Here is a 25,293-nt window from a genome sequence, read left to right as displayed (position 1 = left end):
CTCCCCTCATCCCGAGGCCCGCGCTTCCCCCTTGTGCGGCGCGCACGCGCGCGCGCTCCCGCCCGTCCGTGCCCCGTTCCCCGCTCTCCCTCCTCCCTCCGCCCCCCTCCGGCTCCTCTATAACTTGGCTGGTGTGGAGGAGGCGCCGCTGGAGTCGGACCCGGCGGAGGGCAGGGAGACACTGGGGGAGGAGGGAGAGAGACAGAAAGAGGGAGAAAGGAGTTGGTGGGGACAAGTGGCTGGGGGGAGGAGCGGGAGCCGGAGCTGGTTCCTTTCTCTCTCCTTCCCCGCCACACTCCGGCTCTCTCTCGCGCACTCCCCAGGTCTCTCCCCGCGCTCTGTACACACGCGCGGCGCCCGCCCGCCTTCCTTCCCTTCCTCCCTCCCGGCCGGGTCGGGCTCGCGGGCTCAGCGGGGGGTCCCTCCCCCCCGGGGCGGGGCTGGGGGGGGCGCCGGCGGCCCCCGGGCGGGATGTGGCGCCTGGTGCCCCCGAAGCTGGGCCGCCTGTCCCGCTCGCTGAAGCTGGCGGCGCTCGGCAGCCTGTTGGTGCTGATGGTGCTGCACTCGCCGTCGCTGCTGGCGTCCTGGCAGCGCAACGAGCTGGCGGACCGGCGCTTCCTGCAGCTCAATAAGTGCCCGGCGTGCTTCGGGACGAGCTGGTGCCGCCGCTTCCTCAACGGGCAGGTGGCTTTCGAGGCGTGGGGCCGCCTGCGCCTGCTGGACTTCCTCAACGTGAAGAACGTGTACTTCGGGCAGTACGGCGAGCCCCGCGAGGGCGGCCGCCGCCGCGTCGTGCTCAAGCGCCTGGGCTCGCAGCGCGAGCTGGCGCAGCTCGACCAGAGCATCTGCAAGCGGGCCACGGGCCGGCCGCGCTGCGACCTGCTCCAGGCCATGCCCAAGACGGAGTTCGCCCGCCTCAACGGCGACGTGCGGCTGCTCACGCCCGACGCCGTGGAGGGCTGGTCCGACCTGGTGCACTGCCCCTCGCAGCGCCTGCTCGACCGCCTGGTGCGCCGCTACGCCGAGACCAAGGACTCGGGCAGCTTCCTGCTCCGCAACCTCAAGGACTCGGAGCGGATGCAGCTGCTGCTCACGCTTGCCTTCAACCCCGAGCCGCTGGTGCTACAGGTAGGCGGGCGCCGAGACGGGGCGGGCGCCACCGGGGACCGGGCGAAAACGAGGGGGGTGGGGGGTCGGAGCGAGAAGGAGGGCCTGGCGCTCGGGAGAGACTCGGCTGAGGGCTGGCAATCCGTCTACACGTTCTGGACCCTGACGTCTGCATCGCCAGAGGGAGTCCAAAAACGCCCCCCTTTCCCCTTCCGTCTCTGTTCCGGAGGGTGTCTTCCGTTCTTCCATATATCTCGGTCTTGGAGAACTCTGGTGTGAGTCTTCTCCCTTCGCTGTATCTCTCTCTTGGAGAATGTCTCTGGACTGATTCTTCTCCCCTCCCTCTGGAGTGAGTCTTCTCTCCTCCCTGTCTCTCTGCCTCGGACAATGTCTCTGGAGTGCGACTTCTGCCGTTCTCTCTGTCTATGTCCGAGTCTTCCCTGTCTCTCTGCTTCGGAGAATGTCTCTGGAGTGATTCTTCCCTCTTCCCCGTGGCTCTGTCTCGGACAATGTCTCTGCAGTGAGTCTTCTCTCCTCCCTGTCTCTCTGCCTCGGACAATGTCTCTGGAGTGCGACTTCTGCCCTTCTCTCTGTCTATGTCCGAGTCTTCCCTGTCTGTCTGCTTCGGAGAATGTCTCTGGAGTGATTCTTCCCTCTTCCCCGTGGCTCTGTCTCGGACAATGTCTCTGCAGTGAGTCTTCTCTCCTCCCTGTCTCTCTGCCTCGGACAATGTCTCTGGAATGCGACTTTTGCCCTTCTCTCTGTCTATATCCGAGTCTTCCCTGTCTCTCTGCCTCGGCGTGTCTCTGAAGTGAGTCTTCTCTCTTCCCCGTATCTCTGTCTCGGACAATGTCTCTGCAGTGAGTCTTCTCTCTTCTCTGTATCTCTGTCTCGGAGAATGTCTCTGGACTGAGGCTTCTCTCCTCCCCTGTCTCTGTCTCGGAGAATGTCTCTGGAGTGAGTCTAATTCTGCCCTTTACTCTTCCCTGTTTCTCTGTGTGGGAGAGCTGCCCCCGGCACTCGAACTTGGCCTCCCGCTCTGGTTCTGGGCTGCTCTTGATGTGACCTCGGTAGACAACTTTAACTAGTTTTCTACTTGAAATTGTATCCGTGTTTTTGATTAAACTTCATTTTTGAACTTGACCTTCTCAGGGCCCTCCCCTCCCCCCCTTTTTAGTTTCCTTAACAGATTCACCAAAAGAGGAAGACTCAGTCGGAGAAGTTAAGAAAAGAGAGGAAAGGATTTTTTTAAGTGAAAGTTAAATCAAGTATGATGCAAATACTAGTAATATAAAGTGCCGAATAGAATGGAGTAAAGAAAAGTACATTTAAGTAAAACTGGAATAGGGACCAAAAGGACCAGCAGAGTCCCCACAGTGTTACTTCCACTTTCCTCCATGCCCTTCCTGCCCTTTTGGACATGCCAGTGCTGGACGAGGGCAGAGTTCATATATTGAAGTGAAAGAAAATGAGTTCATTTCCCCATAGTCTTTAATGTTGCTTATCTAGTCCTTTGTGTAGCTCTTTAGATGGATACTGTTTACGTGTTACATAAAGCAACAAAAGTGTTCGTTTTGAGCTATCACTTGAGCTTCTACATAGTTACTTGTATTGGTGACTAGCATAACGTTTTAAGATTATGGGAGACTGTTTATTAGGAAATAAATAAAGCAGTGGGATGAGATCCTGTGCTGAGTCACAGTGTTTCAAGCAGGAGCAAGAAAGTGCCTTTTATGTGGATGTGTGTTCCACCCCCACTCCCTCCTCTCTCTTTTAGTATCTTCCATGTGTTAGGAGAAACACTTCGGGCCCAAACACAGGTAGTATTTATGTGCCTCACTGTTTTGGGATTTGGAAAAAGAAAGCAATTTGGTTTTAAAAAAGGCTTTATGTGAGAACATGATGCAAGCAAACAGGGAGACAGGGTAAAGATTACCGTGTCTATGGGGAAAACATTTTGCTCCCTAAAAAGAAAATCATTTATATAAATCTTGATAATGCATACTGGTAAGGGAGTGTGTTAGGCTTGACATTTCAAAGCAAGGAGGAATTTCCCAAATACTTCTATAATTTTTAAGTTAAATCTTAATAAGGACTCTCACTCTCTTGAAGAAATATCCTAAAGTAATTGTAAAAACCAGTAACCTTGAGAAGATATTTATAATATATGCCCTCTTGAATCAAACCCTGAATGTTCTGTTCTTTCATTTGCACTGTTTTCTGTTAATGAAATAGAAATCCTAATGATTCTTATATAAGCATGTTCTCTGGGAGAATATTTGGAGTAAGTATACTGCAGATGACTTTTCAGAGTTTCTATATTTCTTTTGTCTTCAAAAAATACCAATACACTTTGGCATTTGAGGGAAAGGTAACTGATGAACTAAATGATTTTATCGCTGTGTATTTTAGAGGACTGATTTATTAGAAACAGTCGTTACAAAATAGACCTCTTAAGAATATCAGAAATTTAAATCATTTGTTATGAGTATTAGCATACCTCAGCTATATATTCAAAAAATGTTTCAAAGTTAACACTAAGTGTTGCTGTCTTTGCTCTAGTTCCTATTTCTACTTCCAAGCTATTTCCTTGGCTCTTTATAAAGCATTTAGTGCCAGAACTTGGAACCTGGGGCTTTTTTCCCCCTCGTTCCTTACTGACTTCATTAAGCTCCTCAGGCTTGGTTGCATGAGAAAGTTAACAAAAAAAATTATTTTTAGTTACGAGAACCAGAAAGTTAAATCTTCACTAGGCTTATGTCTTGTAATTTCCCCTCACCTTATACCGTATCTGTAGAGTGACAGCTTTTTATCAGAAATATTGTCCTAAGTGTTGATTAAGCCTAAAGAATCCCAATAATTGCTTCAAATGGGTGGATAGATAAGTGAATAGAATATAGGGTTATAGATAAGGGGGTAGGGTAGGGAACATGCAGTGTGCAGTATTGCTTTTTAGATGGGTGGTTTTTAACTTTTTAGAGTGGTTGTCATATTGTTGGCTGAAGTGGTTCTAAATGATGCTGTTAGTACCAGTAATTCAAATCCATCATTACTAATATTTTGTAATATTACTTATGGTGTGAAATAGGAAATGGAATCATTTAAAGAAAACATTTAGGCTTCTATTACAGTTTATGACACTCATAAATTTGGCCTGGTCAGTCATGTAATTTTTACCTTTTACTAACTCTGCAAGTACATGGAAGATGGCATGTTTTTGAATAAGGGAATACCTTGGTGTGAGTAAAGCCAAGGTCAATTCCATAAAGATTTGGGAGGTTTTTATTTAATAAGATAAGACATTTTTTTTAAGTGTGTGGTTACAATAGAGTACTACCTATGTGGGACTTGTTGGTCACAAAACTTTTTCTCAGAACCTCAGGCAGGTTACTGAAAGTCAGAAAATGCCTCTCCCACATACATGTATGATACATAGGATCAAAGATCTAGAACTGGAAGGCCTCCAAGGTCATGTAGTCCAGCCTTCTCATTTTACAGACACAAACAAATGGGCCTAGTAGCCGAGGTGACTTACATAAGGTCCCACAGCTAGTATGAGGCTGAGCATTTGTTTTTTCTTGTTGTGGTTGATAATAAAAAAAGTCTATATATCTATGTTCATGTTACAAAATTCCATAATCAAAACAGGGTTCTATAATGCTGTATGGTAGTCTTGAGAACTTGACATTGTCTGTAAAAATCTACATTACTGACAGCTCATGAGGCTCTTATGCATCTTGGTTTTTCCTTTTTTTTTTTTTTTTTTTTTATTTCGTTCACTTTCCTTCGAGGGAACATATATGATTGCATTTTTAGTCTTCATAACAGTTCAGAAATTTTTCCAGGAGAGGGAGCTACTTGGTGATTTAAGGGGGAGAAAAAAAAAAAAAGATGGTTCCTTCTGAGTTTATATTAAAAAAAAAAATTGCCAAATCCCAAAGGAGAAAATTTCTCCTTGATTAAATTAGACTTGTCGTTTAAAAAACAAACCCAAACCAAAAACTTTTGTACTAGTAACCCCATCAAATTGTACCAAAGTTTCTAGTCATAAAATTTTTCCTTTAATCCCTATCCTTGCATTAGAATTCATAACATTATAGGATGTGAGAATTGTTTAGAACTTGAGCTTGTTACCCTCTTTTTTCTGAAAAATTGAACTGCAATCACCCACAAAGTCATTCTTGTATGTAGCAGTGGTATGTGTTATGAAAGAAGTATGTTTTTGACCTGATAATCAGGTCAAAGTATCCAACTCTGTCTTCCAAGTTGGATAAATTGGGCGAAATTATGATGACTTTGTTGTTAGCTTGCTTTACACTTACCTGCCTAGTTTGGCAAAATGTTCTTGGAGTTGCAACTTTTTTTTTTTCTGAGCAAGTTTGTATTTCCTTTCCTTTAGATAAGAAAGGAGGTTTCAGAGAGAGAGAGACAGAGACAGAGGCACAGTATCTGGAATAATGACAAGAAATGGTTTACTGAAGGCAGGGATTGTCCCATCCTTCCCGTGCTTGCCCCATCTTTTCCTTGTCTTTGCATTTCCAGTACTTTCCTATTGTCTCCCTGAAAAATACCTCAGTCCTTTAAGGAGTGATCTGTTCCTGTACTGCCTAATATCACAATTGAATATTTTGCAAAATGATAGTATCTGTTCAGATCTGAGTTAATGGCTGTATTTTAAGAACAGAAAAGCTACAAATGGAAGTAGAGCATTTACATTTGTAGAAGATAAAAGGAAATTTACTTGCAAGGATTCAAGCAGCAAAGGTTCTAGTCCTATCTCTGCCAGTAAGCCTAGGTGTGACCCACTAGGTAAATTCCCTTTTTGCCTCTAAATACCTGTTTCCCATTCTAGACAGTCTCAATGAGAAAGATCCGTTTCACCTCCTCTGTATAGGTCTGTGAGTAACTAACACATGTGTAGAAAATAGATTTCCAGAGTTGGTGTATCTTTACCACTCAATGATTGTGTGCCTATCTTTATGACTGAAAAGTTAAGTGTGGACAGGGATGAGGCGCTAAGTATTAGTTTTTTAGTGGTCTGGAGAGGAGAAATAAATACTAGTCCAACTTCATAGAAAACTTAGCTTGGCAGTAAATTCAATGCTTATGCATTGTTTGTAAAGGGAGAGAAGTGACTTTAATCTGATAAACTGAATGACTTTAGATTGAAACATTTTATCAGAGATTGGCAGATTAACTTGAAACCTGTTGAAGGTAAGGATTACCTTTAAGTAGCAGTGAGTCTAAAAGTCATTGGCAGAACACAGTTACATATTAAAGGTTTTAGGCTATTTGTAGTTAGTTTTGAATTTTTTTTCTTGCCTTCCAGAATAATTTCTACAGGGAAAATTCTTTATTTTAGAGGCATAGCTCCATATGGAAGTTTTATACGCTGAGTTAAAATCCAGCCTTAGACATTTACTAGCTGTGTGACCTTAGGCAAATCACTTAACTTTTCTCTGGCTCAGTTTTCTTGTCTGTAACTGGGATAGAGTTGGGAGGAACTACCCTAGTCACTAGCTTTGTGACCCTGGGTAAGTCACTTAATAATTAGTCACCTTCAGCTTGTGATCCATCTGAAAAGGAGAATAACAACATCTACCTGGAGGGATTGTTGTGGGGCTCAAATAAGGTAATATTTGTTAAAGCACTTTGCAAAATTTAAAGCATATGTAAATGTTAGCTATAATTATTGTGCTGGAATCAGTTTTAAATGAACATCTAGAGTGGGCTCGGAGGGAATAGAAGCCCAAATAAGATGAGAAAGAGAAAGAGCCCTGTCTTTTTCCGTAGTTTTTGAGTTTGGGGAGATTGTTGCTGTTGTTTTTTAGCAGTTGCTAGGTAGTGGAGTGGTTAGAGCTCTGGGCCTGGAGTCAGGAAGATCTGAGTTCATATCCTACCTCAGACACTAACTTGTGTCCCGGGTGTGACCTGGGGCAAGTCACTTAACTTCTGTTTGCCTCAATTTCTTCGTCTATGAAAAGGTGAAAGGACAGTTAGGTGGCTTGCTGGGCCTGGAGTCAGAAGACTCATCTTTCTGAGTTCAAATCTGGCCTCAGACACTTACTAGTTTTGTGACCTTAGGCAAGTCACTTAACCCTTTCTACCTCAGTTTCCTCATCTGTAAAATGAGCTGGAGAAGGAAATGGTAATATCTTCATCAGGAAAACCCCAAATGGGATCACAAAGAGTCAGACACAGCTGAAATGACTGAACAACAACAAAAATAGTGATCGTAATAACAATAGCACCTACCTCCCAGGATTTTATTAGGATCAAATGAAGTAACAATTGTAGTAAATGCTAAATAAACTTAGCTATTCTTTTTATTATTACTATTATTTTCTCACTGGCATGCTTCTTTGATTCACTCTTCAGCCAGCAGTTTTAAAGTAGACAGCTCTAAAAGAGGTTTGACACTGACTGGCAAGCTTGAAAAAACTTAACCTTGACTTTAGGCTAAAAGGTCAGAGTGCTTAGGATGCTGTCAGGGCTCAGTATATATCGATGAATTCTGACTCATATTAAACTATTCATAGCCTTTTTTAAAAAATCATTAACTCTTGACTCCAAGCAGTGAGTCAGTGCTGTGATGTAACAGCAAAAAAAGCGAAGACATATTTTCCACAAACAAGGAGCTGACAGGTCCGTTGCACTCAGTAGAGTGTTGGGTGCAGTACTGGGCAGCATGTTTTAGGAGGATCACTGACAAGCTAGAGAACTGTGAAGAACATTGAGAGCAAGTGTTCTTTAGCTGGGGTCCATGAATTTTTTTTTTAAATTTGAGAATTGTATTTCAGTATAACTGGTTTCATTTATAATCCTATGTATTTTACGCATTTAAAAAATGTTCTGAGAAAAAGAGTCTGTGTATTATCTTCTCCAGATTGCCACAGGGGATCCATTGACACCAAGAAATGAGAGCTTTTGATCCAGAGGCAAGGCGACCAGGCCTTTTAAGTCCATGATGTATAATGGAGGGTTGGTTGAAAGAATTGGAGACCAGACGTGCATAGGGGAGCATGTGATGACTGTCTTTACTCATTTAAAGACCTATTGATTGGAAAAAAAAAAGTATTAGACTAGGAACATTTGAGAGAAATTACAGTGAAATAAATTAAGACTTGATGTCAAGAAAAACTTCATAACAATTAGTTATCCAAAAGTGGAATGATACTCTTGAGGAAGTAGTGGTCCTTCTTCATTGGAGGTCTTCAACAATAGTTGAATGAGCACCTCAGGTATGTTGTTGTAGTGAATTCTCTTTGAGGACTGGATATGGATTGGACTAGCAGGTCCATGAGTTTCTTTTCTCACAGGCATCAGGTGGAGAGGGAGCTCACTGTCCCCCCACCCTAGCTGCCTACTAACTGTGTCTTAAGGGAAGGCAAGCCAGCCTAACTGAAGTAGCAGGGCACTCCTAGGGAGAGACAAGAGATGGCATGTGCCAAGAAAGTCAGGCCACCACATCCATTGACCACCATCTCCCCTTAGGCACTGATGGAGACAGTCCAGGACCCTGAGCCCAAGAACCATGAGAATGGCAATGCTTCAAGTCCAGGGCCTACAATCTTTACTCTTGGAAGCAACCGCTGTGAGGAATGCAGCCTGGCAACTGCTTGTGCAGGTGCTCCAGCCACATGTGTTGAAGACCCAGAAAAGAAAGTGCCTGTCACCAAAGTCCTTGGAACTGCCAAATGGTTCAACATCAGAAACTGATGTGATTTTAATAGTAGAAATGACACTAAAAGTCATTACCATCTGCTTTGCTGCTGCACTAGTCTAAGGACCATGAGACTTGCATCTGAAACCTTTCAAATGTGGTGTCTCCCTCAATAGAATGTGGGCTCCATGAGAACAGGGGCTTTCTTGCTTTTCTATTTGTATCCATAGCACTTAGCACAGTGCTTTGCACATAATAAACACTGAATAAAAGCTTCGTTCTAACTCTGAAATTCTGGGATACTTCAAGGAACTAGGATTTCCTTAAGTTTATTTCCTCTGTTGTAAATCGCAACCTCTCCAGTGCTTAGGTTGTAGCACCAAAAATTGATTAGCTATTAGCCAGACTTCTGAAATTGAACCTCTTTCAGCTTTAATAAAACAACTGGTCCTAGAGTGTGACCTTTGCCAAGTCATCTAACCTTTTCTGAGGCTCAGCATCCTCATTCTACAATGCATGGGTTTGACTAGAGAACTTATATGGTCCTTTCTGACTCTAAGTCCTGTAAATACATGAAGCATTAATTTGCTTCACTAATTCTTTACTATTTCCTATAGTATTCAGTCTTGGGACTACTGTCAAGTACAAAACTCTAGGGATGGTTAGTTGAAGTGAAAGAAGGTACATATCAGTTATTTTGCTACATTTATCATCTGTAAGTGGAGATGACAGGAACTCTACCACCCAGTGGAAAATCATGCTTTTAGGATGTTTCAGCAAAGTCCCTTACTTTGGGGTCTGGTGATATCTTTTTGGTACCTCCCTCTAGATCCTTTTTTCACTTTGAATCGTCCTTTCATTGTCCTTTCTCTGCTAAATTCTAGATGCCTGTAATACTCTATGCAAAGTGCTGCAGTCAAAGAGGAGAGACAGAAAGTGGGAAATGACTTAGCAGTATTTGAACTGAGCAGTGTGTCAGAGACCTGGTTCACAGTTTGCACTTACCTGGCCTAATGCTGCTGCCTCCCTCATATGTTCCAGATAATGAAGGGAATGGAAAAACATTGATTAAGCACTTACTAATGTGTAATTTTAGTGGGTTTTTTTTTTCCCTCTAGGGAATTGAAAGCCCTGTGTCTATTGTATGGAGAAGCAAATGGGCATGAAAAGCTTTGATACCAAATGAACCATGTCTTCTCACAAGTTCACTTCAGAGCATGCTGTGTGTATCTTATTTATGCATAAATTGTTCAACTCTCCCCCATAGATGAGTTCCTTTTGTTTTTCATTTTATCCCCAGTGCTTAGGCACAATGATTGACACATAGTAGCCACTTAATAAATGCTTGTTGACTTGACAGGTAAGAAAATTCACCATTGTGCACCTTATAAGGTTTGAAGCATCTGGGATCCATAGAGTTGTAAAGAACTTTTAAAGGTAGTTAAGTTCAGGAACCTCCTCTACCATATACTCTACAACTATTTTAAGACCTATTGCCTTTTATTTCATATCTGTTGTGTCTAGAGCAACTGGGTTTGGGTCCAACTTCTGCTCCAAACTAACTGTTTATTTGTGACCCCATTAACCTCTCAGACTTCTAAACAACTCCCTGAAACTCTTCAGTTACAGAATAGTTTCATATCTGCATTGATGGGAAAAGTCTCACAGGAACTTCTCTCTACCAACAAAGTCACAGGTGGGGTGTGTGTGTGTGTGTGTGTGTGTGTGTGTGTGTGTGTGTGGTCTTAGGGATTTGCACATGGGATCAAACTTTTGAGTATGTTTGCCCTTTATAGACATATCCTCCTTCATTTACAATGAATGCAGAGCAGTTAGAGTATATGAGAATAGCTAAGAAAGGGACAAGTTGAAACTGGCAAATATATGTCTATTCAGGACTCATTTTGTGTGTGGGCTTGTTTATTTAAAAAAATTTGCTTTTTTCAGAAGCCTTTTTCTTTTTAACGGTAATTAGATGAACCTACTTATTTCCCAGTATCTTTTGACAAGAGTTTTGCATTTTAGTTGAAGTTATGGCATGAAATCTGTATTTCTTAATCTTGCTGTGTTCCAATGCAGTGGGTAGTAAGTGGTATTCAGAAAATGATGCCTTCTTGTAAAGGCCAGATCTGCTACTTAATTCTGGTAGAGGGAATTGGTTGCTATAACTGAAGGACGGGATTAATCAAGAAGTGTCTAGTAGAAGATCTAGGTTTGTAATCAAAATCAAGGAGAAAAAAATGTCAGATAGCAGTTTTTTCCCTAGTGAGATGAAATCACTCACTGTATTATATGGCAGCATGAAGCAGGGATGGTTATGGATCTGAAATTCTATTACGGTGAACTCCAGGATCTCTCGGAGTGATATTTTACTGTCTTCAAGATATTTCTTGACATAAGTAGATCATTTCTTGGGACCTAAGTCTTTTGGCTGTACAGAAATTTCATTATGATCATAGCGTATTTGTAATGGACTCTGTCCTGTACTTAGCAGTAGAAATCAAGAAACTAAGTTCCCACTGAAATTTCAGTAAAAATTAGATAAACATTAAATCATCCCTGTGATTTTCTACATTCCCCTTCCAGACAGCTCATACAACTGTGAACACATTACGTTATTTTTCAGCAGCACAATTCACTAATCTTGATGAACAGCTGTTATAACATGCGTTACTACAATGGGATTTAGGTTTAAATTTGAACTGTTTTTCCTTCCCCAACATACTTTGTTTCGTGTGTGTGTTTTGTGCTTTTGATAGCCTTAACTTTCCAAGAACATTCAATGTTTGCATTTTTGTCTTCAGAGATAATCATCTTTGCTGAAAATCTACCAGAATTTTAGTTTTCATGTTTTAACAATTAGATAAAAATGATCTTTTCTAAAGTATTAAATTTTTTTGGTTTAAGTTTGCTTTGAATGAAGAAGGAAAGAAATAAATGCCTGTTCACTTGTTCTATGATTTTAAACAAGTTATGACTATTATATTTCATCATTTTCTTTTTCATTGGAATGTTATAAAATGATACAACATTTTTCTACTTCTTTCATAAAAAGGAATTGTGGCTATAAGTTACAATTTTAACTTGAATTAGACCTTTTGAAAATGCTCGTATAGATTAGGAGGGGGAAAAATAGAAAAGTTCCAAGTAAATTGACAGTTTCCATTGCTCTCATTGATATACATCAATAAATATATTTATATGAATCTATTTAGTTCTATACAAAATCTTTCATTCCCTGTTTTTAATATGTAGCCTAATACCCTTTGGTTTTGATCCACGGTCCCAGCAGATAATTTTAAATTATGATTTGTAGGCATTCACTAAGTTTTTCCAAAGCATTGGTAACTTATTTTGATGTTTCTTAACTACTTAAAATACTTAGTCAAATGTCCTAAACTAATAACTCTTAAGAGTTTTACAGATTTTTTTTTTAGTTGGTATTGTACTGTGTGTCAGGTATTTATTCAGTAGTGCTCTGAGACCCACATGTCTCCATTGAATGTTTAGTCTTTTTGTTTATGCACAGAAGTTAGAAATCTTAAAAGTAGGTTCTATAAAAAGAACTTGTAACTCTGTACAAGGTGGTGTTAATGTGCTTTAGGTGGAAACTTTTTTAAAAGTCTATCGCTATTTAGACTTTTTTCTTTCCTTAACTTTAACATTAATTATTAATATTGGACAACCTTCATCTTATTTTCTCCTATATTACAAGATTTTGTTTACTTCAATCTGGGACCTTGGCTTCAAGCCACTGTCCATGTATCCAACACTGCTACTGGTGTTTTCTGAGGTTTATTTAGCTTGTGGCTTTCTTTTACAGAAGTAATGGCTGTGAATTTAGGCATAATGGGGTTGGGTTTTTCTCTTCAGTCTTGGAGATATTTTAATATTGTAGTACTCAAGGCATTTCATAATTTTGGTCTTATTTTAAACATTGGTAAATTTTTAATGCATTAAAATGCCATTCTTAAAAATTGCTGGAATGTCTTTTACAGGTTCCCTTAAAAATGACAGAATCTTCACATATGATGCAAAAGTATGAAATGTACTTATACATATAATCTTAAACTAATGTTTACTTCTTTAAAAGTTTTTATATATTAACCCTTTTTATGGTAGACAATCAAGCCTGATTAAAAGCCCTGAATAGTGAGATGGAGTGCCTTTGATATAATTAGGATTGGAGTAGTTCCAAGTTTGTTTGAATGTCTCTTAATTTTTATTTACTCAAAACTACTTTGAGTAAATAAACTATATATGATAATTAGATAAATCATTTCTATTAGATTTGTACATTTATAAACCATGTATACATTGTTAATGAATAGTTCCTTGTAGAACCATATTTTAGTTTTTCACCTTAGAGTATAGTAGACTTGGACAATACAGTCCTTTGTATTTATAAACTACAGACAGTAGGGAAGAAAGCAAATGGCTTAATGGTTAATATCTTTAATATTTAAGCTGTATTTTCTAAGTTGGTTGTTTCTGAAATTCTGCTTGATTATGGTCATTTGCTCCAAAACCATTGTTTTCTTTTAGTTTAAGTTTTAGGCCTTTAAAAATACTACTGTTTTGAATACTCTAAATACTCTATTGGCTGAGTTGCCAGAGTTACCACAGTGTGTTCAATGAAATTTTTTTCTTAATGAGATATGATTATTCTGATTAGTCAATGAAAAATTACTATTACATCAACTATAGTATGAATCCTTTTAATTAAATGCTTCTAAGAGATAGGTAACAAACTATAAAACGACATTTTAGAATTCCTCTTACAGGGTAGCATATCTAAATTTCAGTTAACATGTCAGAATCATTGTAGGAATATAAAGTTGCTCATTGTGACATTTGTTCATATATTTTATCCTCTTCTGCTTGTGACTTGGGTAATGAAGTGTAGATAGGGCTGTCGTTTGCCAGTTGGAAAGTAGCCAAAGACGAGGCATTTGTACATGTGCAGATGTTGGCAGGGTTCCCTTTTCTCTTGTTGTCAAAGACCATTTTATTGCCACAAAGATATATTTGTCTCTGTTTTACAATGTGGTGTGTGAATATTATAACAATATTGTGTGGGGGGAGGTTTTTGTTTTTGCTTTTACATGAGAAACTATTTTGAGATATTAAGTTACTTATACTTTCAGAAGGATATTCTCATAGGAAATATTAAATTCTTGCAATCATTTTAAATTTGAATTTATAAGGACAGAGGAATGTAGAAAAAGTAGGACTACTGTAATTTTAGGTTTGGATTTTCTTGAGTACTAGTATTTGCTTGTAAACATCCTGACATTTTGCACATTAGATATAATGTGTCACTTTCTCTTTTACCCTCCAAAAAGAAGAGGGGAAAACCCCTAAATATATTATAGTATTGATGACTTGCCTAATTTATGTAACTTCTACCATAAAGACTTTTAGCTTTCAACTCACTTTCTGATTCTTAATTAAATTGAATAATTCCCTTGAACTCATTTCAATTAAGATTTCAAATTACTAAAGTAAGATATACTCTATGTAAAGTTGCCCTCAGCCCCAATATATTGTAATGATATTAATTTTATATTTTAAAAATTCAAACAATCACAAAATCACAACATTTGTGGCTTATTGTTGGTCCAGTTGCTGAAGACCATGACCATCACCAGCTAGGGCACACACATAAAACCACTCTACTCTTTTTCTTCCCCTAGGACCTTTATTGTGTCGTGGACCTCTTTGGCAAATAAATGACATCCGTTCTCAGAATAATATCTCCAAATGCATAAAACAAAATACTAGGATTGCAAAGGATCCAGCTATTGAAATTCACTCATCAAAATATTTCTAAAAAACAAGTTATGGACTCCATGTTGTGAACCCCTGACTCTGGACCTCACCAGTGCCTAGTAACAAATACATAGTCACTCCAATAACTTGGGTCCCTGATCAACCTCTTGTCTCATCTCTTCATTCTCCTCTTGAAATTTCACGCCTTCAGGAATATTTTTCCCATTTATAACACTTTCTATAATGCAAATTGTTCCTTTTAACTTTTTCATCTCAAGACATGTTTTTGTAAAATGAGCGAACTATGTTAAAAAGGCAGAGTGCTTTTAAAATATTTCAGTTCTGCTCAACAAGCATTTATTAAGTAAGTGCCTGTGTGGCAGAAGAAGCATGGCCTAGTGAATAGATAGCCAGTCTTGGAGCTAGCAAGATGTCAATTCAAAATCTTTCTCTCACAAACTGTCCGTGTGACCATGGGCATGTCACTTAACCTTATAATTTCAAGGAAGTGCCAACCTGCATTGGTAGATCTAGTTTCCTCTTTGGGCAATTTCCTATACCAGTGAATCATGCATGGATCTGGCCCCCATGCTTATCAGGTTCTGACTGCTGGGGATACAAAGACATATATGAAGTAACCCCGCTCTTAAGAAATTTGCATTCTGAGGCATGAAGGAAAGCTGCTAAAGGGAAGATTTAGAAAAGAGAACCAAAATTTGGCTGTCAGAAAAAAAAAAAGCAGGTAGGAAAATATTTCTTTCATTCAGACGTAAAGATTTGATTTTTAGTAGTTCTCAAATCATGGGACCAGAGATTGTATATCTTATCCTGTATCTTCAATTTAAAGATGAATTTTAAATACTGAGGCCCATCATACAGCCAGCACTTTTTAAACTGTGGGTCTTGACCCTTAGCAATAGTAAAAGATTTCTGCACTCACAATGACCAAAAATTAATTAAAAATCAAACTGTAATGAATCTGAGATGTTTCTGGCTGTGCTTGCAGCTTGTATCCTGCAACTTCACTGCAGACTTGGTTCTGCAAAGCATGCCAGGCATATGCCCTCAGGCCACACAACCCCAAGGAATGCTGCTAAAATGCAAAAAGCTTTTGGGAGTGGGAAAAGTTTTAGAAGCCCTGGTTAAGTGACTTGCAGAGGGTTACACAAGTAATGAGAAACAGAGCTGGGATTTAAACTTAGGTATTCCAACCACAAATCAATGGCCCTTTCCACTACATCACGCTTCCTTTTACATCTGTACATACTGTGCTAAGTGTTGGGAATACAGATAAGAGTAAAAAAGAGAGTTCACTGACTTCAAGGAGCTTACATTCAAATGTGGAAAAACGACTTTTTTTTTTAAGGAGCTGAAAAGCAAGGATGGGGAGGAGGTAGCTTTCCAAGGAACATGGTGGTAATGTCTAGATAATGAAGGATGACTATTCTGGCTCCTTCCCCAAAATGGTGGTTCTAAGAAGAACTTCCAGGGGGAGAAGAGGGCTGTAATGGCAGAAGGATTTCTTTCACCCTGGTGAAATCAAAAGTAACATTTGTGTATATTGCTGGTGGATTCATTCAGCTTTTAGTTATGTCTGGCTCTTTATGACCCCATTTGGGATTTTCTTGGCAAGGACAGTGGAGGTTTGCCATTTCCTTCTCCAGTTCATTTTACAGAAGAGGAAACTGAGGCAAACAGGGTGGGTTAAGTGCCTTCCCAGGGTCACACAGCTAGTAAATGTCTGAGGCTGGATTTGAACTCAGGAAAATGAGTCTTCCTAACTCCAAACTCTGTACTTCATCCATTTTACCACCAAACTAAACTCTACCCTCTATGGACAACCCTGTCTATCTTTTCCAGTAGATATGGGTTTTTATAAGTGGTGTTTTTGTACTCTTAGCATACTTTATGTTTTTTCACCTCCTTCAGCAGCTAGGTAGGCAGCAGCATCTTAGTATAGCAACCCATGATAACATATTTTCATAGGGAAGGGGGTACCTTAAAATGATCTGCCTGTTGATCTGAAAGATGCTCTCTTTCAAGGAATTGTTTAGATCAGAGGTGTCAGACATGACTCTGATACTCCTGAGTTCAGCCTGAACTAGATTAAAATGTAATTGAGAAATATTTAACAAATAAATTTAATAAACCATACATAATTACATCTTAAAATTAAGTGAAGATGCTTACAGGGATCCTTTTGTATGATACTCCCATTTCCATTTGAGTTTGACACTACTGATTTAGATCACTGCTTTTCAGATGTTGTTTTTCATTCCTGTACATGTTTTGTAGAATTACTGAGTTTTAGATCTTGAAGGAATCTCAAGAATCATTTAAAATATTCCTTAAAAAAAAAAACAAGCAAACAGATTAAGAAGGTAGACTCTAAAATTAAAGTTCAGGGTTTCTGACTCAGAGTGTTCATTAACTGTAGATATACCTTGAATACATTTCATGAACATTGGCTGAAGGAATTGAAGATGCTTAATCTGGAGAAGAGAAGATTGACATGATAACTGTCTAAATATCTGAAGGGCTATCTTATGGAAGAGGAGTTTAAAATACATACATTCTTTGTGGTCTTTGAAGGTCATGTAGCAGAAAGTCAGTATTTAGGCTCTGTGTCAGGAAAAGCTAACAACTAGATTTTTCTTGTGCATTCTGATCCATTTACAGGCTTTAGCTTGACTATCAGTAAATATATTTGGGTTAGATGCTGCAATTTGACAGTGTGTTGAAATGGTCAATGAGTCAGTAAACCAGACTGGATTGCTTCTAGGAAATTGTTCTATGTTTTTAATGACTACATTTCTCCCTGAAACAAAGGGCCATCTTTTAACACTGTTTATTCTGTGGGTGTTATAAGACTGTGTCATAGAATACAAAAATCTGAAGAATTGAAAAAGATGAGCCAATTACAGGATATGTCACTGGTATGATGCAATGTCAAGAGAATCCAAGGAAGGCCCCCCTCCACCAGTACATGATAGTGAACCCCTTCTTGTGAATTCATGCAAGGACATATATCAGAGTTGCGCAGTATAGATAGATGTGGATGGATTATAATTGGCTTTGCTAGGGGTAGCTAGGTGGTCCAGTGGATAGAACATTGGGCCTGGAGTCAGAAAGACCTAACTTCACATGTGACCTCAGATATTCATCGGCTGTGACTACCCTGGGCAAGTTACTTCATTTCTGTTTGCCTCTGTTTTGGCAACTATAAAATAGGGATAATAATAGCACTTAACTTACAACCTTTTTGTAAGGCTTATATGAGATAATATTTGTAAAGTGCTTAGCATGTTGCTTGACATATAGTAGGCACTTAATAAATGATTATTCCTTTTCCTTCCTTAGTGGAAATGCCCACTTTGAGGTCACAAATGTGTTAGCGTATGGAGAGGAAGAATATTTCTGTCAAACAGATGGAAGAAATTCTTGGAGATAAAATTCATGTTTGATTTATACCCAAATAATGGGATTTTTATGACAAACCAGTACCTTTGAAATTAAAAGAAATAGATTGGGAGGAATATTGGAAATAAATAGGATCATAGATCTACACCTGGAGGAGGCCTAGGAGGCCCATCTGTTCCAGTCTTCTCATTTTACAAATGAAGGAACTGACACCCTTGGATGTTTTGGCTTGTCTAAGATAACAAGTAGTATGTCAAGTAAAGGTCTATCACTTAAAAGCTACAAAAACTTGATATGTATCTATAATACTAATATTCCCTAAAGGAGCAGTGGCAAGGAGAAAATGTAAATTATTAACCAAGTAAAAAGATGTTCAAATTCCCAAATCAGACCAGTGCAAATCAAGGCAGCCTCAAGATACTACTTATGGATCCACTAGAATAACAGAAAAAAAAATTCTAAGTGAATCTATGGGAGAAAGACATTCTGATACATCATTGTTGGGATTAGTCAAGTGTTTTAGAATATATAATGTCAAAATGGTTCCCACCTAAAATTCCCTTTGCTAGGACTTTATCTTAAAGATACCATGAAAAGTGAAGAAATGACAAAGTACAAAAATTTTGTCTATTTCTAATATAAAACAACTGAAATCTCTTACATCTAAAAATTGTAGACTGGTTAAATAATTTATGATATCTTATTATAAGGGAATAACTTTATAGCTGGGCCTCTGGAACCATTCTCCCAACTCCACTTATTTATAGTCACAAGGTCTCCAGAGGGAGAAGGGTGGCCGACTACTCCTACTCAGAGTTCTATCATCAGGTAGCCCTTAGGGGGATGAGTTTCTAGTACTGTTGCTCACCAGTCTTCAGTGGTATGCTTCCCATGTCATTCAACCTGTAGCCTCAGTAGCTTTTTAGCAAAGGGCATGTACTAATCAGGCATAGCCAGAAGAGTTGGTATAAAATATTCCCTTAAAATCATGGACACCTTCTCCCCTTGTTACCTCACAAGCCCTGGGAAATAGAATTTGCTTTCTTCTTTGTGGGGTCTTCATGAGGTTCCCTTTAGGCATAGGTCTTTACTGTATTCCATGGATCAGTGCCTTTATAGAGACCATAGTTGTCACTTCTCTCCGTCATAATCCTTAAAGTAATTGCTGTCTTTGAGTAACTTCACATCTCCCTGTAGATGCGTTCTTTGTGGTTAGCCACTAGTGCTCCAGTGGCCACTGCTATCACACCTGCAATTCTCCACTGTATTGCTGGAGGAACTTCTAATAGATATCTAAGTTCATACAGTTTAGTAGTAACCCAGAGCAGATTACAGTGGTTAAAAAAAAAATCTCTTTATTATCTGTTCCACTTTCATTCCTACCCCTTCCCTTCTTAAAACATTAAATCATTTGTAGCCAGCATAGTGTTTCAAAATACCGAAGAGGATTTTTAAAAAATTCTTTCCACTGATACCTTTTCTTTTTTAATTTAGGCAACTCTCAGTTGTTAGAGTGGACAGGGTAAAGGAGTGATGAATAACGAAAAGAGTTTGTGGTAATTTTTTAGCAAAAAAAATTCTACCCTTTCTGTTAATCTTGTACCAAAGCTTCTCACAAATCAGAAGATTAATTGGTATGATTTTGCCTCATTTTTATCTGAGATACCTTGGAGCAATGAAATGGCAAAGTAGTAAGCAGGGAGGAGTCATTGTAAATAAGATTCGCTAATAGTGCTGAAATAAGTATTTTATGAGTTATACCTGGGGAAAAAACACTGAGTGATATTTATTTGTATTGCTAGATGAAATTTTTTCAGATAGATTTCTATTTCTAGATGAAATATTTCCTCTAATACAGGAAATGTCTTCAACATGAGGGTGGCCAGTGCTTTAAATAAGTGATTTACCTTGCATAGATTTTACTTTGTTTCATCTAATGATCTGGTCACTCATTTGCATAGATACCTAAAGAGTTATATGACTAGATTAGAGAGCTCTTGAAATGTAACTGGAGTAATTTCATCAAAATAATGCAAACTTTGGAAACTGGCATTTAATGCATAAAATTATTGCTGTCTTTTAAATTTTGGTTCACTGAGGTGCATGATTGTGCATTTTCTCTTGTTTTTAAGAAGAGGCTTTATCAGCTAGCCAATATTTTTAGCAGGTTTTCTTTTAGGCTGAATCAGAACATCTCTGTAAAGTATATAATCATGAAATAGTTGCCAGATAAAAAAGTATTTTTGCTAGTCTTTCTTCATCTAGAATATTAAGTGGTATTAAGGGAATTTGCTAGCATTCATCATGTGTAATGTATGGCTATCTGTTACAGTCAGAGATGCTACTCCTGAAGATTACTATTGCTATACTAGAAGAGAATGACCAACAATTTCTTTTAGTCTGTATATTATGAAAAGATGGTTGTTGTCTCTAGGCAACATTTTTCTATATTTATATTTACCTCTTAATGTCTCTTCCATCCCTTATGCTGTCTTCCAAGTATTCAAAACCTTACTCCAGACTTACCATCTTAAAATTGTCTTTATTCTATATTAGAGTTCCCTGTTTCTCATTCTAATATCAAAGGGGAAAAAATCCCTGGAAACTAAGGGCATGCATTTGTGCCTTAACCCTACTTGCATGTCAAAGTGCAATTTGCTCTAATACGAATTATTCTATAAATCTTGGGATTTATAGGAGAGATGCTCAAGGGCTTCCTAATAGTCTTGCCCATCTCTCACACCCACTAGTGACAAACCATACCTGTGGCCTAGCTTGTCATAGCTCAGAGGGCAGAGACCTAGTCAGCCCTCAATGTCTTCCTGATTGTTGCTCGTTTGTCTAATCTGTCACTACTTTTCTACCCATCCAGGGATAAGGCACATATTTTTAAAGCTGCACTTGGGTGTCTGCTTCATGTTGACTCTTGTGTTTGTGCCATTTCAGCCCAACAAGCTGTATTAAGGAGATGCTTAGAAATTAGTGATGAAAATCATTTTTCTTTATTACCTCCTTTTTGCAATGATCTATCCACAAATGTGAAATTTCTTAAAATGTTAGCATGGCACTTGTCTTTGTTCCATGTCTAGGTCTGTCAGGTGCTGGTGATGTCAGTTGGAGTCTGGCCCACAGCTTCCAGTGCTACTTAGCCTAGCAGCAATTCCTACCACAACTAAGTTGATATGCTAGATGGATTGAGTCTGTGTCAGCATCTTGTGATATTTTCTGAATTATATTTAATAAGTTTGATTTTTATGAGGGCCACTTAAACATGCCCTGCTTACTTACATATTAAGTTACTAGCACATGATGTTCTTCATCCAGTTTGGTAGAAAAAAAATTTACTTATTGGTAATCAGAAAAATAGAGAGTTCTGCTATATGATCAGAGTTGCTGCTATATGATCAGGTACAAGTAGAAACACTGGAGTGCATACTATGTGTAAAACAAGCAAATACTTATATCACTTGCAGCACTTACCCAACAGCATTGGATCTTTGAGAATATTTACAGCTAAGAGCTTTACTTCAGGATAACAAATAAATTTAATCAAGCTGTTAAGCCAGGTGCAACCTTTAGTACGTGCCTTCCTTTCTCTTCTTCCACCTCCCCTTTTTAAAAGCCTTTTGTTTTGCCCAGGATGTTTTCCTTTGCACAGCCTTCTAGTTAGAGGGCCTTCCCCCTCTGCTGTAGCAGGGGTGAGCATGTTCCTAAGATCAGAGATTCAGAGCTGGAAGGGACCTCAGCAACCATCTGGTCAAGCCCCTTTATTTTACATTTGAGGATGGGTGATAGTGTCACACAGGTAATAAATGGTAGAGGCAGCATCTGAACTCTGGTCTTCTGATGCCAGATCCAGCACCTTTCCAGTGAATGTCTGTTTAAAAAGGCCTAGCCAATCTTCCTTATAGCCTAGTGATTACAGCCTTTAATGATACTGAAATTTTAATGAGGTTTAATAAGGTCATAGGGAAATGCCCTTAGAATCATAAGATCTAAGACTGAGAGCTGGAATGGATTTTAGAGATTGTCTGGTCTAAAACAGTGGTACTCAATCAATGGTTCTCACACCCCTTGAGAATTCTCAATGTTAATCCAAGGGGTTCATGCTAAAAATTCTTTAATGCCAACTTAAGCAGTCAATAATTGCAGAATTTTATGAAGAAGTAAATTACTGGGGGTGTGGGTGGGTGGATTTACAATATTTGTTTTGTTGAAAGGGGTTCATGAACCCCCCCCAAAAAAAATTGTGAGCTGCTTATCCAGTCCAGCTCCCATATTTTACAGGGGACAAAGCTGTAGCCAAGACAAGTAAAATGATATAGCCAAGGTGATGAGGCATTTGATGACACTGGGCTTTGAGGCAAGATCTTCTGATTATTCTTCCACTGCTCTTTTCTACACAATACTGACCAGTAAAGAGTCAGGGCTGCAGGGCCTTAAATTCAAATACCTACTATGTGCAATACACTGTGCTAGGGACATTTCCAATGGAAATCCCATGGGAATCTCAAATGTAACACATCCGAAACACAACTCCTTCCTCCGCTCTCCTTGCGTCCCAAACTCACCCTCTGATGAAGTATTTATATAGTGGGCACCTGTGTCTTTCCAGGCACCCAAATTCACACAGAGTCATCCTTGACTTTTTATTCTTATTCACCCCACATATTTAGTTAGTTGCCAAGTCCTATTGATTCTACCCCCTACAATATGTCTGGCATCTGTTCCCTTTTTTGCACCAATCACCTCTACTGTTAGGGCTCTTATCTCAAATAGGCTCTCCCCTTTTGGATCCATTCTCCACACAGCTGCTGTAGTTACTTTTCTAAAGCATAGTTCTGACCAGGTTAAGCCCCTACTTCAGAAACTCCATCGGCATCCTGTTACCTCAGTTAGCCAAGCAAATTCCTCTAGCATTTACATCTCTTCATAACCTGGCTCTCTGACCTTTGTAACTTAATTATCTATTTGCACATTCTCCTTTGTACATTCTCCAGTCCAGCCCATTGGACTCCTTGTTCTTCCTCCTTCCTATTTCCTGTCTCTGTACATTTCAGGTTTCCTCCACTATTTGGAATGCATTTACCACCTCATTTTTTGTCTCTTGAAATTTCTGGTTTCCCTTAAAAGTGAGCTCAAGAGCTAAGTCTATATAAAGCCTTTCCTGATGCCCATCCCAGGTGCTAGTGTCTCCAGAATCCAGAAGTTCTAGATTTGAATCCTGGCTGTACCAAATACTTTGTGACCACTGACAAGTCACACTTACTTTCTAGACCACAATTTTTTTCTCATGTGTAAAATAGGAGGTTTGGGGTAGATGACTTCTAAGGGCTCTTTTAGCTTTAAATCCTTTATTACAATAGGTTATTTAATTAATTGCCCCATTAGATTATGATCTCCTCATGGGCAGACATTTTCTTTTGCCTAAATCCTAGTGTTCAGCACACTGCCTGGCTACATAGTAAGCTTAATAAAAGCTTATTGATTGATTAATGTCACAATTTGAAGACCTCTCCTCAGTACTGTCACTTTAACCAGAAATAATAATAGTATTTGAATACATCTTTGCTTTTCAGCTTGCTTTTACTTACAGAGTTGGACTGGATCTTAGTGGTAGTGTGAGATGACTAGAATAGATAGTGTTCCTTTTTTTTTTTTTTTTTTGTCAGCTGGAAAGGCCGGGTCTTCTGGAGGCTGAACTAATTGTCTAAGGCCATATAGATAAGTTGTGATTCTGATCCTGAGGCTAGGTTTTCTGATTCCCAACCTAGGTCTCTTTCCACTCCAAAGCATTAATATGTTATGTCCCCAGTAATGAGAATTCTAGCAAACTGGAAACCATCCATGCCTTCTCAACTGGCACACTTCTTAGCCATGTTGGGCTTCCTCTTAGAGGTCTTACATTTCATGATTACCAGTGAAACAATCAGGCCTTGACACTACCAGACAACTTTCCTAATTATATTGATATTCAGTAATATCCCTTAAACTACTTCTTGACCATCAGTCATCATTGCAAATGTGTTTCAGCCTACTTGCATTCAACATTTGTATCCCCATTACCCTTCAAATTGCCTTAAACTTTGCTACCTTGGAGAGTATGATACTCCAAGATACACAATTGTTCAGTATTACCAGGAGAACTTGGTGTTAAAAAGGTCAGCTTGAGGTTATTAAAGGCATTAATTGCATAATTCCTCAATTTAGCAGGCTATACATCTGTCTCTCTGTCTATCTATTGCTATACATTTTTAAGTGTTTTATGACCTTCATGTGGGAGTTAGAAGACCTTATCATAAGTCTGTCACTTCATTTTATCAATCATTGCCTGGTTCCCCTATCTGTAAAAAATGGTAGAATTGGACTAAAAGGTCTCCAGGTACCTTTAGATCTTTTATGATCCTGTGTGAAGGTTGTTAGGTTATTTCATGAAAATATGTATTATGGGCAACTATGATTGTTGTTTTCATGTAGGACTCAGTTACATTTATTTTTTGTATGCTTAGAATCCCATTTTGCAAGTGTTTCTGGGAAAACAGAGTATGATAGTTGGAAAAGAATAAGATAGCAACATCTGAGACTATCAGTGATTGAAAGAAAAACTGTAATAAAATGGATTCTCCTAATACTTAGCTACCTTTAAATTAGTTGACTATATCTGCTTTTCTCCTTAGAAAGCCTACTCACACACTGCCTGTGAGGCATATTTGAAACTCTGGCATGCCATTTGTGTTTTGCATTGATCGGAAATGGCCCTTTGCTTAAAAAAAAAAAAAAGTTCTCTAGTTGTAGTGAATATGTTCCTCAGGTGCTCCTAGAAAACCATATTAAACTTCGTTTTAAAAGTTAGCACAATGCCCCATTCTTATCTGCCCCATTCTAATTTCTTTAAGGATACAGACTGCTGCTAATTTTTGTGGCTAGTTCTCTGTCCACTTCTGTAAATCTTCCGTAAGAGTAGTGGTTGTTCTTCTAAAATGTCTCTTGGTCTTCATTAGCCCTCCATTGAATGTGTCCATTATTTAGTTTGCCCATAGCCTGTGGATCTTGTCCTGAATATCATAACTAGGCATATCATGTTATTATGAATGCCAAGAGGGCACAAACTATTTAATTCCTGATACATTGTAATGTATTTCATACAGTGCTTTTTAACAGTTTGCAACCCATCATATTAACATGGCTTTGTACAAAGTACTAATTGCATTTTAGCTTCAGGAAGGGGTTACAAAATGTAGATATTCTAGCATAAATCGATGTGTCAAAAAACAAGTTAACATAACCCTTTACCACTTACAGTAAGTTAATTCTCAAATCTGAGTACATAA

General features: G+C 39.0%; 1 protein-coding gene across 2 annotated transcripts in view; it reads left to right on the top strand.

Annotated features, from left to right (window-relative positions):
• The first annotated feature begins 220 nt into the window (after positions 1-220).
• Positions 221-25,293, top strand: part of DIPK2A (divergent protein kinase domain 2A) — a 36,567-nt gene continuing 11,494 nt past the window's right edge. The window contains exon 1 of one of the 2 annotated variants that reach the window (XM_036756159.1): positions 221-1,128. In XM_036756159.1, coding sequence (XP_036612054.1) covers positions 472-1,128 — 657 coding nt within the window. In that variant the 5' untranslated portion in view covers positions 221-471. Of the gene's footprint in view, positions 1,129-1,300; positions 1,383-25,293 lie in introns of those variants that run through there. The other variant, XM_036756160.1, reaches the window with a different exon arrangement.

This window comes from Trichosurus vulpecula, chromosome 4 (assembly GCF_011100635.1).
Source record: "Trichosurus vulpecula isolate mTriVul1 chromosome 4, mTriVul1.pri, whole genome shotgun sequence".
Lineage (NCBI taxonomy): Eukaryota > Metazoa > Chordata > Mammalia > Diprotodontia > Phalangeridae > Trichosurus > Trichosurus vulpecula.
This window is presented reverse-complemented; position numbering and strand designations above follow the sequence as displayed.